This window comes from Hemiscyllium ocellatum, chromosome 34, assembly GCF_020745735.1.
Source record: "Hemiscyllium ocellatum isolate sHemOce1 chromosome 34, sHemOce1.pat.X.cur, whole genome shotgun sequence".
NCBI lineage: Eukaryota > Metazoa > Chordata > Chondrichthyes > Orectolobiformes > Hemiscylliidae > Hemiscyllium > Hemiscyllium ocellatum.
The window spans coordinates 42,264,121-42,283,912 of NC_083434.1; the positions used below are offsets into that span (position 1 = coordinate 42,264,121).

General features: G+C 42.8%; 1 protein-coding gene across 3 annotated transcripts in view; it reads left to right on the forward strand.

Moving 5' to 3' along the window:
• The window catches only part of drosha (drosha ribonuclease III), a 165,174-nt gene that overhangs the window by 24,161 nt on the left and 121,221 nt on the right, over positions 1-19,792 (forward strand). For all 3 annotated transcript variants that reach the window (XM_060849942.1, XM_060849944.1, XM_060849945.1), the window contains exons 7-13: positions 714-794; positions 1,951-2,037; positions 2,136-2,222; positions 5,401-5,472; positions 7,830-7,911; positions 9,800-9,874; positions 15,866-16,035. In XM_060849942.1, the coding sequence (XP_060705925.1) occupies positions 714-794; positions 1,951-2,037; positions 2,136-2,222; positions 5,401-5,472; positions 7,830-7,911; positions 9,800-9,874; positions 15,866-16,035 (654 nt within the window). The remainder of the gene's footprint in view (positions 1-713; positions 795-1,950; positions 2,038-2,135; positions 2,223-5,400; positions 5,473-7,829; positions 7,912-9,799; positions 9,875-15,865; positions 16,036-19,792) is intronic.

Here is a 19,792-nt window from a genome sequence, read left to right on the forward strand (position 1 = left end):
TATCTTGGATGTAAGGAAGGAGAGGCCAGTGGATGTCTGGGTGTTTCTATTACGGGAAGTTGTTTGTAGCGGGGTTCCACTAGTCTCTGTGCTAAATCCCTTTGTTTATGCTGCAAATCAGTGATTCAGACTTAAATGTAGTGGAACATCAGGAATTGCTGTTAAAGCTCAGCAGGTCTGGCAGCATATATATGGTGAGAAATCGGGTAACATTTCAGGTCAAGTAACCCTTTCTCACAACTGTTCTGAAGATGGTCATGCAGATAACTTTGACACTTTATTACCTGAGACCTAGAATAAAAAAGCAGAAGATTATGCTAGAACTGCATAAAACATCAGTTAGACATGACCTGAAGTACAGTTCTGGTCACAATATAGGATTGGTCAGAATTGGATCGAATGAATTGAATGGAGAGTGCAAAACCTCAGAGTAAATTTCCTCAAAGCTGAGTGATCTGCTGTTAATATTTATTTATTCTGTATTAACTAAATTGATGTTATTTGTGAATTATATAAAAGGTGACATTCCTTCAGATTTTTTTTCAACCATTGCCTGTTTAGAAAACCAAAAGAACTGTGGATGCTGGAAAACACAGAGAACTTGCTGAAAAATCTCAACCTACAGACACTCAGTCCTGAGTTTTTCCAGCAGTTTCTGATTTTGTTTCTCATTTCCTCCTCTTCTAATTTTGTTTGATTTCATTTGTTCATAGATGAATGATGGTCCATTGTGTAAATGTAGTGCCAAGGCTAAACGAACTGGGATTCGACATAGCATCTACCCTGGTGAAGAGGTAAGAATATGCTTTGTTTTATTGATTTTTTTTTGAATCCTGTGTGATTCAAAAAAAGGGTTTTGCATATTTCAAACGATTGCAATATATTTGGAAGTGGTACAGGATAACCTGTGTATGAATCTATTATTTTTCTCCTTGCAGCTTTTTTTTTAATAGAGCTTATTATGATGAAGTTTACTTGATGGTCCCTAGCTACAGGGGATTATCTCGTGACTCAGGTTCGAATCTTGCCGTGGCAGACGGTGGAGTTTGAATTCGATAAAAATCTGGAATTAAGTCTATCATTATTAAACTGGAGAGGGTTCAGAAGAGATTTATCAGGATGTTGCTTGGTATGGAAGGTTTGAGTTATGAGGAAAGGCTGGGATTGTTTTCCACCGGAGCATGGGAGGTTGAGAGGCAACCTTTATAGAAGCTTATAAAATAATGAGTGACATAGATAGGATTAATAGTAGTTGTCCTTTTCCTGCGATGAGGAATTTCCAGACCTGGGGGGCACATTTTTAGGGTGAGAGGAGAGGAATTTAAAAAGGACAGGTGGGAGTTGAACCTGGACTTCTTGTCTCAGAGATAGGTGCACTATCCACTCCACCACCAGAGCCCTGGTTCATCTGGGAGTACCTAGCTCTCTATAAAGATATATGAAATTCAACATTTTCGCCTCTGGTTTTTCATCCCGTTTGCTTTTATTGCTAGCCTCCCAGCATGGTCTCATGAAAGAATAAATAAAAGACAAGCTGACACTTGATGTGCAATTATTTGAATTTGAGAGATTTGATGCTGCTGAGCCACTTAGTGTCTGAATCTATCTTTATTGTTAACTCCGTTGTATAAATTTTTTAGTCACGTGAAACTCCTTGCTAACTGGTCCGATTCTGACCATATTTCATTAAAGGTTGCAGAGTAGCTGAAAAGTTCTTGGGTCACTTGTTACTCTGAAATTGTTGAAAAGCTGGATAAGTAGAAACGTAGGAACTAAGAACAGAAGTAGGCCATTCAGCTTTGCAAGTCTATTCCACCAGCCACTAAGACCGCTGATCATCCAACTCCTCCCCTGCTTCTGCTCTCCTCAGATCCTTTGATCCCTTTAACCCGAAGAGTGATATCTAATTTCTTCAGGAAACTCTTAGCATCTTTTTTTGTTTTATTCCAGCCAAATGACGCATGTCGTCCAATGACTAATAATGCAGGGAAATTATTCCACTACAGAATCACAGTGTCCCCACCCACAAACTTTTTGGTAAGTTATCAGCTATGGAAGAACAGAACGCAAGTCTTTTCCGGTCGTATATCGCTGTGAATTTGTGTTAAACTCCAAACTGATCTGTTTCCCTTTAGACTGATAGACCAACCGTGATAGAGTACGATGACCATGAATATATCTTTGAAGGATTTTCGTTGTTTTCTCACACTCCTCTTAATAACGTGAGTACCACAATTATAAACCATCAGCTGTGCATTTTCTATCAAATATTAGATGCATTTACTTCTCGTAAGACATCTGATCAAAATTAGTGACCTGCAGACATGCTGTTATTTTGACTCTGTCATTCCAAGTAAAACAGAAGACCGAGATAAATCCAGTGCTATTTCTCTTCTGCACGGTGAGTTGCCGTGAATCAGAATACACTGACAGTGGAAGCAGATTCAGTAGTAACTGTCAAAAAAGAATACTTAATTGAGAAAAGTAGGCCACAGGATTATGGGAATAGGAACAGAAATGTGTGATTAATTGGCTTACTCAAGCAATGAGTTATTGTAGATCAGATGGGCTGATTGGCCTCATCATGCCCTGTATTCTCTGACACTACAAAGTCATCGTCCATCATGTAGGATCTAGTTATACAATCTGATTTTATTCTCGTGGTCAATGTGAACTGTGTAGCAATCCCCACCTTGCCCATGTTGTTATTTTTTTCCTTTTGACTTCTTTTCGAACATGATACACTCCAAGGGAATGAAAGTAAAATACTGTGGATACTGAAAATCTGAAACAAACATAGAAAACGCTGTAGGAACTCAGCAAGTCTGGCAGCATCTGTAGGGAGAGAAACAGTGCACGTTTTGAGTCTGGTATGAATCTCTTTCATATAAGGATTATATTTAAGCCTCAGTTAAGCTTCACCTTTCCAAATTGTTTATGTATTTTAATTTTAATAATCACGTATAAGATCCTGAATTGTTTATATTCAATTAAAATAATTTAAAAAAAGAAATTCATTCATGGGGCTGCAGTTTTGCTGTCAAGGCTATTCCAAATTGCACTTGTACTAAAAGATTTGCTGAGCTATTCAGACTGCAATTAAGAGTCACCTGCATTGCTGTGGGTCTGGAGTCATATGTAGGTCAGACCAGATAAGGACATCGGATTTCTTTCCATATAGGGCATTAATAAACCAGATGGGATTTTGTAACGATTGCTGACAGTTTTCTAGGCATTGTTACTGGGACTAGATTTCAATTTCAGATTTATTAATAGAGTTTAAAATCCATCAGCTAACATATCGGGATTTGAACTCACCACCGACTCAGTGTAGAATCTGTCCTGAGCAGCCATATACCTTATTGCCTGTCACCAGCTCAAATGACATCACCAACTATTACTGACCCTAGCCCACTCCCCATTCGAACTAAAACTTATGGGAGTTATTGTTTGTTTTATCTTTTCTGTTAATAACTTAGTTGTGTTCAATTTGTATTCTCATACTCATGCTGTGTTCTGAGCAGAAGGCTTGGTTGGGAAAGATTATCATATTGTGGCGGGGGGAACTGCGATGGGTGCATTTTTTTATTACCCGCTGCAAATTTTCGAGCATAAAAGTTAATGATGTTAAATCCGAGAAGTATCTCACTCCATCTGCAGAACAGCAAACAGCTTTGGAATCCCAATTCTGAAGAATGAAGTATTGACCAAAAGAGAAAATGCTGGAAAGTCTCAGCAGGTTTGGCAGCATCTGTAAGGAGAGAAAAGAGCTGACGTTTCGAGTCTAACTGATCCTTTGTCAGAGCTAAAAAAGAGGGAGAAATAGGAAGGTGATGAATACTAGGCTGAGAGAAGGCGAGACATGGCTCCAGAAGCAAAGGTAGCAATAAAGAGGTGATAATGACAGTGCACAGAGAGATTATAGGGAGATTAGGAGCTGTGAATGATCAAGGCTGAAGCCAGTGCTGTGTGACAAAATATGTGAGGGATGGGGGGATGGGTGAAGCAGAGGCAAAATGGAAAACAGGAGAAGGTTAGCAAAGGGGGAAGACGAGAGGAAAAAGGTGATGAGAAAGTGGGGAGTGAGACAAAGAGAGACAATCAAGAAATAAGAGGTACAGAACAGTGAATAAAATCTATATTAAAACATAAATAAAATAAATGAAATAAAATTATGGAGCAGAATGAAAACAGGGGTTGAGATGGGATGATCATCTGAAGTTGTTGAATTCAATGTTGAGACCGGCAGGCTGTAATGTGCCTAGTTGGAAGATAATAGACAATAGGTGCAGGAGTAGGCCATTCTGCCTTTCGAGCCAGCACCACCATTCATTATGATCATGGCTGATCATCCTCAGCCATGATGAGATGCTGTTCCTCCAGTTTGCGTTGAGCTTCACTGAACATTACAGCGGGCCAAGGACAGACGTGGGCATGGGAGCAGGATTGTGTGTTGAAGTGGCACGCCACGGGAAGGTCCGGGACCTGATTGTGTACAGAAGTACAGAAATCATTGCTTTTTCTCCTGAGTCTAATGTAGATGGGTTGGGTGCTTGTAAAGTTGGAGCAAAGTGAAGCATCCGAAAGGGGCTTGAGCTTTTGCTGACATAAAGCATGAGAGAACCTAATGTCATCCTGTGTGGCTCATTGGGTAACACGCTCAGCTTGAAGTTAGATGTTTGTGGGTTCAAGTCACACATAACTCACTTTCTTTACTCAGCGAGCCGTGAGTTCATGGAATGCCCTGCCTGTAACAGTGGTGGACTCTCCCTCTTTATGGGCAATTAACGGGCATATGGAGGAAAGTGGGCGAGTGTAGGTTAGGTGGGCTTGGATCGGCGCAACATCGAGGGCCGAAGGATCTGTACTGCGCTATATTTTTCTACATTCTATGATGAATTTAGTCTGAAAGTCGGTGCTGACACTCTGGTGATGGAGTGCTGTCAGCTGCTATCCGTTGATTGAGATGTTTAACTGTGCCTCTGCCTGTCACAAAAACAGATTGTTTGGTCACTATCACACTGCTGTTTGTATCAGCTTCCTGTGCTCAATTTTATTGTTGTGTTTTCTACATTACAATTATGACACTGCTTCAGAAAAACTGTGATGTGCTTTGGGACTGTGAAAGATGCTATACTAATGCATTTTTTTTATATTTATCCTGATGGCACCTTCAATATCTGCTTGCATTGTGTTGCAATACTCACCATTGTACACCGTGCTTGCTTGCCATTTGGCACTGATGCATTCAAATGGCTTGCTTCTTAATTAACCAGAGCAGCCTCACAAGCAGACTAACTTCCTAGTTCTTAAACTTCCTTTATCATCATAAATCTCTAAATTTTCATGTATTAATTCCAAGATGTTTCACTTAAAAATCAAATGCCTTTACTTTTCCAGATTCCATTGTGCAGGGTCATTCGTTTCAATATCGACTATACCATCCACTTCATTGAAGAAATGATGCCAGAGGCAAGTATGGAGTATCCTCCGACCAAAAACTTAAGTGAGGAGCGATCATCAGATGATAAATGTCAAAAGTTTCTGCTCATTGAATAACTATGGTTCTATTTTTTTAAATAATGGAACAGGGGATGCTGAGGGGAAGTTGAAGTGTGATGTATATGATTATTAATTGTTAAAATTAATGAGACTAGGAACAACATCCCTCCCTTAGCAGAGAAGTCAAAAACCAGGGAGCACAGACTGAGAAGTAGAAGAGTTGAGGTTTCCTTTTTCACCCAGAGGATAGAACTCGCTGCCTGAAAAGGGCAGTAGCAGAAGCTCTCATCACGTTTTTAAAAATCACTTGAAAATGCATTTGTAGTGCTTCAAGTAATCAGGTCATGGATTAAGGTATGGAAAATGGGATTTGTTTAGGTATCTCAGTCTCACAGTGGGCTAACTAGTCTTGTCCTATCAGTAATTTTCTATTACACTGTAAGTGGTTAGGATGACCCAACGAGTCTACAGTGGGATACAAACAGATTAAGAGAATGGATGGCAGATGGAGTATAATGTGGGAAATGTGAGTTTGTGCACTTTGGCAAGAATATTAATTAAAAGCAGAAAGACTGCAGAAAGCCACAGCACAGAGGGTTTTGGGAGTCCTCATCCCTGAATGACAAAGAGCTAACATCCAAGTTCAGTTAATAGAGAAAGCAAATGAAATGTTGACCTTCCTTTCAAAAGGCAGGAAGAACAAAAGTAGAGAAGTTTTGCTAAACTATTCAGGGCACTAGTCAGATAACAACTATAACAACTACTGTGGACAGTTTTGGTACATTTATCTAAGGAATGATATACTAGCTTTGGAGACAGTCCAAAGAATATTTGCTAGGCTGCTCCTGGGTATGGGGGGACTGTTTTATGAGAGGAGGTTGTGTAGGTTGGGCATGTACTCGCTGGAGTTTTGAAGGGGAGAGGGACCTTTTTGAAACGTTTAGGATTTTAGTGAGTTTTGAGAAGATTTGTAACTCAAGTTGAGGTTCTGGATGTAGGTTTGCTCACTGAGCTGGAAGGTTCATTTTCAGACATTTTGTCACCATGCCAAGTACTGGGTGAAGCATTGTACATGATTCCTGCTTTCTATTTCTATGCTTGGGTTTCTTTGGGTTGGTGATGTCATTTACTGTGGTAACATCATCAACCCAAAGAAACCCAAACACATAAATAGAAAGCAGGAATCATCAGCAGTGCTTCGCCGGGAGGCCCACTGAAGATGTTATCACATAGAGTGACAAAACGGCTGGAAACGAACCTTCCAGCTCAGTGAGCAAACCTACATCCAGAACATTTAAAATTGACAGGGTCAATTTGGGGGGATTGTTTCACCTTGTGGGAGTGTCTCGAACCATACAGCATTATTTCAACGTAAGGGGTCACACATTTAGGACAGGGATGAGGAGCAATTTCTTTTGAGGGTGGTGAATCTCTGGAATTATTTATTTCCAAAGGGTTGTTGAGGCCGGAATGTTAAGTATATTCAATGATGAGGCAGGTTTTTAATCAGTAAGGAAATCGAGAGTTATGAGGAAAAGGCAAGAAAATGGAGTTGAAGTTTATCAGATCAGCCATGATAGCTTCAAGAAGCAGAGCAGACTGGATGGGCTGAATGGCCTATTTCTCCTACATCTTATTGTCTGAATCTATCAGAAATGATGGTCTGGTCAGTTGGCCTGTCCTCATTCACTTTTGATAAATGAAACTAAACATGGGGCCTGATTTCCTTCCTGTTTCTCTCTCCACAGTGGTCGTAGTGAGGTGTGTATGCCCTGAAAAGAGAGACTGACTATGTTGATGTTAGCTCAAGAATATTGAGGAAGCAAACATGCTTATGCATTTTACAGAAGCAAAGATGTTTAGTACTTAAGATTTTACACAAATGCAATTAAAGAATTTTTTAAGCCTATCTTCTTGCACAATTTATTTGTATCCCTTTTGGAAATAGTGAGGGAGGAGGTGGTGGAAGGATGATTATCTGCTGGTTAAACTGCGACATGAAAGCTCCTTTTGTAGCTGACACCTCCCAGAGTGTGGCTTGAACCTGCATCTCCAGACACTGAGGAAGGGACACTACCCACTGCAGATGTTTTCAAATCATCCTATTCAGAGATGCAATGGTGCACCCTCAAACAGATGGGATTTGTACCCAGGCATTCTGGTTCAGATGTGAGGGACAATTACCCATTGCACCACAAGAGCCCCTATACTGAAGAATTGATGAGGGATCAGGAAAAAAGCAAAACAAAGAACACTGACCACTGACTTTGTAAAGCTTCTGTTTATTGTCAGCGTCTCACAGCCCTGCCCCTTTGTTTTGGTTTCAGAATTTCTGTGTGAAAGGATTGGAAATGTTTGCCTCATTCTTATTCAAAGATATTTTAGAGCTTTACGACTGGAATATTCACGGTAATGTATAACTCTGTGTAAATTTTAAGGTAAAATTGACGGGGCACTAACTTTTGAGTCTATTTATATACATTTGTGAGAAATCTTTATGCTGTGCAAGAATCTTTTAGCAGAGTTTAAGTTCAAAGTTTGGGAGAAGATTTGTAGCTCGGGCGCTCGTTGTTGTGGTTCTGTTCGCCGAGCTGGGAATTTGTGTTGCAGACGTTTCGTCCCCTGTCTAGGTGACATCCTCAGTGCTTGGGAGCCTCCTGTGAAGCGCTTCTGTGATGTTTCCTCCGGCATTTGTAGTGGCTTGAATCTGCCGCTTCCGGTTGTCAGTTCCAGCTGTCCGCTGTAGTAGTTGGTATATTGGGTCCAGGTCGATGTGCTTATTGATTGAATCTGTGGATGAGCGCCATGCCTCTAGGAATCGACCTGGACCCAATATACCGACCACTGCAGCAGACAGCTGGCACTGATAACCGGAAGCGGCAGATTCAAACCACTACAAATGCCGGAGGAAAGACTACAGAAGCGCTTCACAGGAGGCTCCCAAGCACTGAGGGTGTCACCTAGTGTGTGTTACAATTCCTTTTCATTCAATCTAGGACCAGAGGGCATAGGCTTTAAGGACTTAAAGGACTCATAATTCTGACTGGGCTGAGGTGGAATTTTTCTTGTAGATAGTTGAGTCTTTGGAATTCTTTGTCACAGAGAGTTGTGGGGCAGAGTCCTCGTGTATGTTTAGGACTGAGATGAATTCTTGATTAGTAAGAGAAATGAGGATTATGGATAAAATGCAGGAAAGTGGATGTAAGGAATGTTGGATCAGCCATAATCCTATTGAATGGTGGAGCAGGCTCAAGGGGCTGAACGACCTACCCCGTTCCTATTTCTTATAGTCAGGTAATTGAATGAATAGAAAATGTAAAAGGAAGATGCTTTGCCCGATTTACAAGTAGACTGTTCCTGTTGCCTTGGTAAAATGGTTGGCCGAGGTCTGTTTAAATTGTGGGTCTGTCTCCCTGTTACATCTTCACCTTCACTGATGTTCTGTGCTGTGAGACGTTGTTTTCCAGAGAATGCTGGAGAAACACAGTAGGTCTGAGCCTTCAAGTTGAGTCCTGAACAGTAAATTGAAAAGTCACTGGACTTCAGATGTTAACTTTCTCTCCATGGATGTTGCCAGACCTGTGGGGTTCCTGAAATTTCTGATGTTGTTTCAGAAGCCGCAATTCTTTGTTTTATATTATAATTTTGAGCCCAGTTCCGAAGAAGAATCACACCGAACTTGAAACGTTAACCGTGATTCTCCAAAGGAGATGCCAGACCTGTTGAGTTTCTCCGAGTTGATGATTAAAAACTAGGTTGATTTTGTTTTACAAGGAAGATAAACCATTGACATCATGGTTAATGAAACTGTTGCCAAACCTTTTTATTGATATCAGATCAATAAATACGCTGACAGAATGGTGAGGAATAATTATGCATTACAACACGAAACTGATTTGTTTCTATTGAAATACGATTACTTGATTTTAGTTGGCGGGGGGGGTCTCTTATCAAATTAGTTTTCTGGGTGGTTTGTGAAGTGCTGAAATTGAACCAGCTGTGGAATTTAATGATTTCTCTATCGTGATTATAATCTTTATGATTTGATGATACGATAGTGAGAAGATGTTTATCTGAGAACATATCCATTCTAAATACAGTCTTCAGAATTTAAAATGAACATTAAAATATAAAAATGGAGTGTAAAGCTTTAAAAGAATGTCTGAATTTTTTGTTATTGTTCCTAGCCTGTAAAGTCCACCTCGCTTTCAGCTATATTTTTCCTGAACATAGTCTGACAGGAAATTGGTGTCTCGTTCACTTACGATTCTGTAAAATATATTTTGCTGTGTCCTAGGTCCTGTGTTTGAAAACGGTGTTCCATCTTGTCCAAGGTTTCATTTCCTGCCCCGTTTTGTTAGATCAATACCCGGTGAGTAAAGAGTGATCGAATAATACGTTAGTGAGTGTGTTAGGTCTGATTTTAAAGAGTGACAAAGTGAGTGATGATAAAAAGATTCAGAGAAGCTTGTGGCCGGTAGCTCTCTTGTACGTTCAGGGGGACGGGGAGTACAGGACAGAGTGCTATCTGTCAAATTGGTCTCATGGTTGATTTCTGAAATGTTAAGAAGGGACAGGCCATCTGAGCATGATCATGGGGGTAATTTGGGGGATATATAGAGTCATAAGATGTACAGGATGGAAACAAACCTTTCGTTCTAACCCGTCCATGCCGACCAGATATCCCAACCCAATCTAGTCCCACCTGCCAACACCCGGCCCATATCCCTCCAAACCCTTCCTATTCATATACATATCCAAATGTCTCTTCAGTGTTGCAATTGTACCAGCCTCCACCACATCCTGTGGCAGCTCATTCCAGACACGTACCAACATCTGCATGAAAATGTTGCCCCTTATGTCTCTTTTATATCTTTCCCCTCTCACCCTAAACCTATGCCCTTTAGTTCTGGACTCCCTGACCCCAGGGAAAAGACTTTGCCTATTTACCCTATCCATGCCCCTCATAACTTTATAAACCTCTATAAGGTCACCGCTTAGCCTCCGCGCTCCAGGGAAAACAGCCCCAGCCTGTTCTGCCTCTCCCTGTAGCTCAAATCCTCCAACCCTGACAACATCCCTGTAAATCTTTTCTGAACCCTTTCAAGTTTCACAACATCTTTCCGACAGGAAGGAGACCAGAATTGCTGCAGTATTCCAATAGTGGCCTAACCAATGTCCTGTACAGCCGCAACATGACCTCCCAATTCCTGTACTCAATACTCTGACCAATAAAGGAAAGCATACCAAATGCCGCCTTCACTATCCTATCAACCTGCAACTCCACTTTCAAGGAGCTATGAACCTGCACTCCAAGGTCTCTTTGTTCAGCAACACTCCCTAGGACCTTACCATTAAGTGAATAAGTCCTGCTAAGATTTGCTTTCCCAAAATGCATCACCTCACCTTTATCTGAATTAAACTCCATCTGTCACTTCTCAGCCCATTGGCCCATCTTGTCCAGATCCTGTTGTAATCTGAGGTAACCCTCTTCGCTGTCCACTACACCTCCAATTTTGGTGTCATCTGCAAACTTACTAACTGTACCTCTTATGCTTGCATCCAAATCATTTATGTAAATGACAGAAGGTAGAGGGCCCAGCATCGATCCTTGTGGCACTCCACTGGTCACAGGCCTCCAGTCTGGAAAACAACCCTCCATCATCACCCTCTGTCTTCTACCTTTGAGCCAGTTCTGTATCCAAATGGCTAGTTCTCCATGTATTCCATGAGATCTAACCTTGCTAATCAGTCTCCCATGGGGAACCTTGTCGAACACCTTACTGAAGTCCACATAGGTCACATCTACTGCTCTGCCCTCATCAATCCTCTTTGTTACTTATTAAAAAAACTCAATCAAGTTTGAGAGACATGATTTTCCACGCATAAAGCCATGTTGACTACCCCTAATCAGTCATTTGTCATGTATATATGTATATCCTGTCCCTCAGGATTCCCTCCAACAACTTGCTCACCACCGAGGTCGGGCTCACTGGTCTATAGTTCCCTGGCTTGTCCTTACCATCCTTCTTAAACAGTGGCACCACGTTAGCCAACTTCCATTCTTCTGGCACCTCACCTGTGACTATCTCAGCAAGAGGCCCAGCAATCACTTCTCAAGCTTCCCACAGAGTTCTCGGGTACACCTGATCAGGTCCTGGGGATTTATCCACCTTTAACCATTTCAAGACATCCAGCACCACCTCCTCTGTAATCTGGACATTTTGCAAGATGTCACCATCTATTTCCCTACAGTCTATATCTTCCATACCCTTTTCCACAGTAAATACTGATGCAAAATTTAGTATCTCCAACATTTTCTGTGGCTCCACACAAAGGCCACCTCGCTGATCTTTGAGGTGCCCTACTCTCTCCCTCGTTACCCTTTTGTCCTTAATATATTTGTAAAAACCCTTTTGGATTCTCCTTAATTCTATTTGCCAAAGCTGTCTCATGTCCCCATTTTGCTCTCCTGATTTCCCTCTTAAGTATATTCCTACTTTCTTTATACTCTTCTAAGGATTCACTCGATCTATCCTGTCTGTACCTGACATATGCTTCCTTCTTTTTCTTAACCAAACTCTCAATTTCTTTAGTCATCCAGCATTCCGTATACTTACCAGCCTTCCTTTTCACTCTAACAGGAATATACTTTCCCTGGATTCTTGTTATCTTATTTCTGAAGACTTCCCATTTTCCAGCCATCCCTTTACCTGAGAACATCTGCCTCCAATCAGTTTTCAAAAGTTCTTGCTTAATACCATCAAAATTGGCCTTTCTCCAATTTAGAACTTCAACTTTTAGATCTGGTCTATCCTTTTCCATCACTATTTTAAGACGAGTAGAATTATGGTCACTGGCCCCAAAGTGCTCCCCCACTGACACCTCAGTCACCTGCCCTGCCTTATTTCCCAAGAGTAGGTCAAGTTTTGCACCTTCTCTAGTAGGTACATCCACATACTGAATCAGAAAATTGTCTTGTACACACTTATGAAATTCCTCTCCATCTAAACCTTTAACACTATGGCAGTCCCAGTCTATGTTTGGAAAGTTAAAATTCCTTACCATAACCACCCTATTATTCTTACAGATAGCTGTGATCTCCTTACAAGTTTGTTTGCAAATTTCCCTCTGACCATTAGGGGGTCTATAATACAATCCCAATATGGTGATCATCCCTTTCTTATTTCTCAGTTCCACCCAAATAACTTCCCTGGATGTATTTCCGGGAATATCCTCCCTCAGCACAGCTGTAATGCTATCCCTTATCAAAAATGCCACTCCCCCTCCTCTCTTGCCTCCCTTTCTATCCTTCCTGTAGCATTTGTATCCTGGAACATTCAGCTGCCAGTTCTGCCCATCCCTGGAACTAAGGTGAGCCATGTTTCTGTAATTGCTATGATATCCCAGTCCCATGTTCCTAACCATGCCCTGAGTTCATCTGCCTTCCCTGGTAGTCCCTTTGCATTGAAGTAAATGCAGTTTAATGCATTAGTCCTACCTTGTCTCTGCCTGCTCTGACTGTTTGACTCATGTGTGTTCTCAGCTGTACCCGTCTCAGATCGATCTCTTTCCTTACTATCTCCCTGGGTCCTACCCCCCCCCCCCCCAACCTTACTAGTTTAAATCCTCCCAAGCAGTCCGAGCAAATTTCCCTGCCAGTATATTAGTTCCCTTCCAATTTAGGTGCAATCCGTCCTTCTTGTACAGGTCACTTCTACCCCAAAAGAGATTCCAATGATCCAAAAATGTGAATCCTTCTCCCATACACCAACTCCTCAACCATGCAATCATCTGGGTAAAAACAATGACTGCAGATGCTGGAAACCAGAATCTGGATCAGTGATGCTGGAAGAGCACAGCAGTTCAGGCAGCATCCAAAGTGCAGCGAAATTGACGTTTTGGGCAAAAGCCCTTCATCAGGAATAAAGGCAGTGAGCCTGAAGCATGGAGAGATAAGCTAGAGGAGGGTGGGGGTGGAGAAAAAGTAGCATAGAGTACAATGGGTGAGTGGGGGAGGGGATGAAGGTGATAGGTCAGGGAGGAGAGGGTGGAGTGGATAGGTGGAAAAGGAGCTAGGCAGGTCGGACAAGTCCGGACAAGTCATGGGGACGGTGCTGAGCTGGAAGTTTGGAACTAGGGTGAGGTAGGGGAAGGGGAAATGAGGAAACTGTTGAAGTCCACATTGATGGCCTGGGGTTGAAGTGTTCCGAGGTGGAAGATGAGGCGTTCTTCCTCCAGGCGTCTGGTGAAGAGGGAGCGGCAGTGAAGGAGGCCCAGGACCTCCATGTCCTCGGCAGAGTGGGAGGGGGAGTTGAAATGTTGGGAAAGGGATGGTGTGGTTGATTGGTGCGGGTGTCCTGGAGATGTTCCCTAAAGCACTCTGCTAGGAGGCGCCCAGTCTCCTAATGTAGAGGAGACCGTATTGGGAGCAACGGATACAATAAATGATATTAGTGGGTGTGTAGGTAACACTTTGATGGATGTGGAAGGCTCCTTTAGGGCCTTGGATAGAGGTGAGGGAGGAGGTCTGGGCACAGGTTTTACAGTTCCTGTGGTGGCAGGGGAAAATGCTAGGATGGGAGGGTGGGCTGTAGGGGGGCATGGACCTGACCAGGTAGTCACGGAGGGAACGGTCTTTGCGGAAGGCGGAAAGGGGTGGGAAGGGAAATATATCCCTGGTGGTGGGGTCTTTTTGGAGGTGGCGGAAATGTCGGCGGATGATTTGGTTTATACGAAGGTTTGTAGCGTGGAAGTTGAGCACCAGGGGCGTTCTGTCCTTGTTACAGTTGGAGGGGTGGAGTCTGAGGGCGGAGGTGCGGGATGTGGCCGAAATGCGTTGGAGGGCATCTTTAACCATATGGAAAGGAGGCTATCTGGTGTGTTCTATGGTGGAACTGGTCCTCTTGGGAACAGATATGGTGGAGGCGGAGGAATTGGGAATACGGGATGGCATTTTTGCAAGAGGTAGGGTGGGAAGAGGTGTAATCCAGGTAGCTGTGGGAGTCGTTGGGTTTGTAAAAAAAAAATGTCATGTCAAGTCAGTTGTCACTAATGGAGATGGAGAGGTTCAGGAAGGGGAAGGAGGTGTCAGAGATGGTCCAGATAAATTTAAGGTCAGGGTGGAATGTGTTGGTGAAGTTGCTTCCTCTGCTACATTGATGACTGCATTGGCACTACCTCGTGCTCCCGCGAGGAGGTTGAGCAATTCATCAACTTCACTGCAAAGGCCATTTTTGCTCCTTCACAATCTACAGACCTAGAAAATAATACCATCTTATTCCTCTTCAAACACTGCCCCAGGATGAGTTAATAGCTATGACTTAAAATATAAGTTTAGTCAAGAGACTTATCTCCAAAAACATATAATCAAGAAAGAACCCACTGTACTCACTAATACAGCCTTTCTCTTGGTGTGTGAAGGCCTTTCAGTAATGTGACTGGAAGAAGACCCATTGTTGCCTCAGTCTCCCTGAAGGCTGCTAGTGCATCCTTTTGAGGTTTTGGGGTGTGGGGTGTGTGTATGTATAGAGCATTTGTATAAATCACACCCGCATCATCCCCATATCGCTTGTCCAAAATCTTCTTTCTTAATCCTTGTGCCATTCAGAAATGGAAACAGCGTTTCTTTATCTCTCTAGTTATAACCTCTTCAGCTCACTTAAATCTCCCCTCAATCTCTATGGCCCCCGTGGGGAACAATCCCAGCTTCTCCAGTCTAGACTTGCATCTAAATTCCCTCCGTCTAGGAGCCATCCTGGTAAATCGCCTCAACATCATGTCACAGAACTTCACGTGTTGACTGGAGCTGGTCACAATATTATCGCTGTGATTCAACCCGAACTGTAGAAAGGTTCAACATAAATTCCTCGTCTCGGTACTCAATAGTTTTGGCAGCATCTGTGAATAGAGAAACAGAATTAAATATTTATTCCAAACTGACTCCTCTTCAGAAATGGGTTCAGATGAAGAGTCCTGCTAGACTCCTGATATTAATTCTGTTTCTTTCTCCACAGACCTGTTAAGATTCTTTCAGTGCTTTCTGTTTCTCAGTTTTCCAGCATCTGCAGTACTTTCCATTGTGTTTGTACACAGTGTTCTTTTCCTCAAGTCCGACATACCACATGCTTTGCTGATTACTTTTTCGGTATACTTTGCTACCAAACCATGAAGGAGGCCGCTCCCTCCATGTTTAACAGGTTGACTTGTTGCTGGTAACTGGAAGCAGGCGATTAGTGGTGGGACTGACACACCAAATGTTGTTTGGAAGTAAACACCTTAATGTCAACAAACAGATGTGATGTGAGTTACAGTCCCATTGTTATTCTGATTATGACTCCTTCTTGTTTTATTTCCTTGTCAGATAGTGGGAAAGAAGTCCTGTCAATGCATCAGGTGCTGCTTTATCTGTTGCGCAGCAGTAAACCCCTGGTTCCTGAGGAGGAGATTGCGAACATGCTGCAGTGGGAGGAGTTGGAATGGCAGAAGTATGCGGAAGAATGTAAAGGCATGATAGTAACCCACCCAGGAATGGTATGTAGTAACCCAGAAAGGGATATGTCAATAGAACCTTGTGTTTCAGACAAGAAGATAACACCATGAGGTATAGGAGCACATTCCACCATTGAGTCTGCTCTGCTGTTCAGTGAGATCAAGGCTGATCTAATAGTGCTGAAAATGTGTTGCTGGTTAAAGCACAGCAGGTTAGGCAGCATCCAAGGAACAGGAAATTCGACGTTTCGGGCCAGAAACCTTCATCTTGCTTTATTTGCCCATTTTCTTACATGGGGCAACAATTGAAATACTTTGATTTTTGTTTGAAGAAGGAATCTTTAAATTTCTCTCACTATACTTCAACATAATATCGATACAGATTGGAGAAAAGAATGTGGGTGACACTGGCTCAGTGGTTCGCACTGCTGCCTCACAGCGCCATGGACCTGGGTTTGATTCCACCCTTTGGCAACTGTCTGTGTGGAGTTTGCACATTCTCCCTGTGTCAGTCTGTCTATGGGTTTCCTCTGGGTGCGGTGGTTTCCTCCCACAGCCAAAGGTGTGCGAGTCGGATGGATTGGCTAAAGGGATTAAAAGGTATGGGGAGAAAGCAGGAACAACTCGGACTGAGTTTGATGATCCGCCATGATGACATGGAATGTTGGAGCAGGCTCAAAGGGCTGAATGGGTTCCTCCCATTCCTTCTTTATGTTTCCATGATTTTCAAGTAAACCTTTTGGTCACACAATGCACTTTACCACTGAAGTCAGATCGTGAGAAAGAAGTCCTGTCGATGCATCAAATGCTGCTTTTATCTGTTGTGCAAGTGGAAGGCATGCATTCTCAGGAAACATCTTCAGATTTAATCCTTCCTGCCAGAATCACTGATTCTCATCACATCATTGGATGATCAGTCATAATCATATTGAATGGTGCAGCAGGCTAGAAGGATTGAATGGCCTACTCTCCTATCTTCTCAGTTTCTGTGTTATGTATCTCCACCCTTGCTTTGCACCCTACTCTGCTGTTGGTGCTTGAGTCTTTAGTCACATGGCCTCATGCTCTGGAGCTTCCTCACTAACCCTAGAATAGGCCATTCAGCTCCTCGAGCCTGCTCCTCGAAACCTTCTTCCTTGAAGCTATCTCCGAAAACACTCCTTGTTGACCAAGCCAATGCTTCATATCTACTTTGGTGGTCATGAAGTGCTTTGGAAGGCTGGTCATGGCATTAATCAACTCCAGCCTCCCCACTACTCTTGACCCACTCCAATTTGCCTATTGGACCAACAGATCCACGTGAGATGCCATATCACTTGCCCTTCACTCCTCCCTAGAACATCTTGACACCAAGAACAGCTATGCAAGAATCCTACTCATTGACTATAGTTCACCCTTCAACACTAATATCCCCTCGAGACTGATTACTAAACTTAGTGATCTCGGACTAAACCCCATTCGCTGTAACTGGATCCTCAGTTTCCTGACTCATAGGCCACATCTTCACTAACACTCAACACTGGAACCCCTCCCCCCCCCCCCCCCCCACCCCCCCGGGTCCATACTCAGCCCCCTACTGTACTCACTGTATACCCATGACTGCATCACCAAATACCAGACTAATGTCATTTATCAGTTCGCTGATGACACCACCATAGTCAGTTGAATCTCAGCTGGTGACGAAACAGACGGGAGGTGGGAGACCTGGAAAAATGGTGCACTGAGAACAACCTAGCTCTCAATGCTGGCAAAACCAAGGAACTCATTATTGACTTTCGGCATGATGTTACTCATTCCCCCCCCTAAACATTAACAGCACAGAGGTGGAACGAGTGGAGAATGTCAAACCCCTGGGAGTGGTCATCCACAACAAACTTACTTGGAATCTTCATGTGGATGCACTGGTTACAAAGGCCTAACAACGCCTCTTCTTCCTCAGGCAGCTGAGGAAATTTGCCATGACGGTGAATACCCTTGCCAACTTTTATAGGTGCGCCATCGAGAACATTCTGTCTGGATGTATCACTACCTGGTGTGGTAACTGTACCATTCAAGATCAGAGTCAGTTACAGAGAGTGGTGAACTCGGCCCGGACACTCACAAAGGGCAACCTCCCATCTATAGAGTCCATCTACCAGACCCCGCTGTCAAGGAAAGGCCACCAGCGTTCTCTAAAGATCCATCCCACCCTGGCAATGTTTTTCTACAACCTCTACCAGCGGGAGAAGGTACAGAAGCCTGAATACACACACCAGCCGGTTTTGCAACAGTTTCTACCCTGCTGCTGTTAGAATACTGAATGGACTCACAAACCCTTAACATTCGCCTGTACCTGTGTTTTGTTTTTGCCGCTGTTTACCTCCTATTTACTTATCTATGCTATTTAACTCTGATCTACCCGTATTGCTTGCAAGACAAAGCTTTTCACTGTGCCTTTGTACACATGATAATAAATTCAAGTCAACGTAATTCCCCTCATATGGACAACCATTTTTGATGTGATTCCCAGGGGAACATGTTGGGATATTGGTGCATAATGAGGGGCAGTGGTAAAAGCCAATGCCTGGTGGGAACAAAGTGAGTTGGGTGTGAATTGACTGGAATACCAATAAAAGTGTAGTTTGTACTTTTTGAACAGAATAAAGCAGGAATTTAGGTGAAGCTATAAAAGTGGAATTGCATAAATTGCTGGAAAAGCTCAGCAGGTCTGGCAGCATCTGTGGAGAAAAATCAACGCCAACTGTGACCTGTCCTCGGAACCTTTGAAATGTTAAAGCCGATATCTCTCTATCGATGCTGTTAGACCAGCTGAGCTTCTCCAGCAATTCACAGTTCTTTTGGTTTTTATTTGGAATATTATGGGTTTTGGATAGGAGAGTGGGAGGGTGCAAGTGTATATTGAATAGATGAGATGAAGGAAGAGGAGGTTCTTGTGGCGCTTCAGGACTAGGAGAGAGATCATTTGGGCTGAAGGGCTTGTTTCTATGCTGCAAAGTTTTAACATCATTTGACAAAAGCAAAAACGAAGGAGAAGCTAATTAAATTCCCAGGCAGATAGAAGACCCAATTATAACAGCAAGAGGGATCAGGGAACCAATAAAAACACACAGCTGGAAGACTGGACATTCTAGATTGAATAATAGGTATTTTGAAAAGTTTCAATGAAATTTTACATCTTTAAGGTGTGACAATGCTGCATAACATGGCCAGTCTAATCTTGACTTTTGTTACAGTATCTGGCAAGATTATGTTCTTGGAGCGAGTTGTCATGGGGACTGGCTGGTGGGATAAATGCTGCAGGTGATGTTGCAGCCAGGAGTTTTAATGTAAGAATCTCTTAGTGGTTGGGTTTTCTCATTTTTGCTTTTGACATGCAGTCAGGCTACCCAGAGTTGTCATGTATGTGACAACATCACTCGCTTGCTTGTTTTGCTGGCATTTTGTTTTTGATTAAGCTCATTTGCGCTTCACATCGTGGATTCCAGTAGCTGGACGGAATCTGTACACGGCCACTGCTGCCAAAGGGCCATCACCTCAAAATCAAAGTCATTCAGGAGAGAAATGAGGAAACCCGTCTGTGCTTAGAAGTGTGAAAAAACTCTCCAACAAAGTGCAGGAGCTTCTAACTTACCGAATAATGTTGCTCCTGAGATTGTTGGCAGGAACCAAGGCAGCTGGGTGGACTCAAGTGACAGATCAGCCATGATCTTAGTGAATGTAGGACTTTGAGAAAGCCAGGTAGTAAAGGATCTGATTGGACCTTTACTCACTTTTATTTACCAAGATGTACTAAACAAGC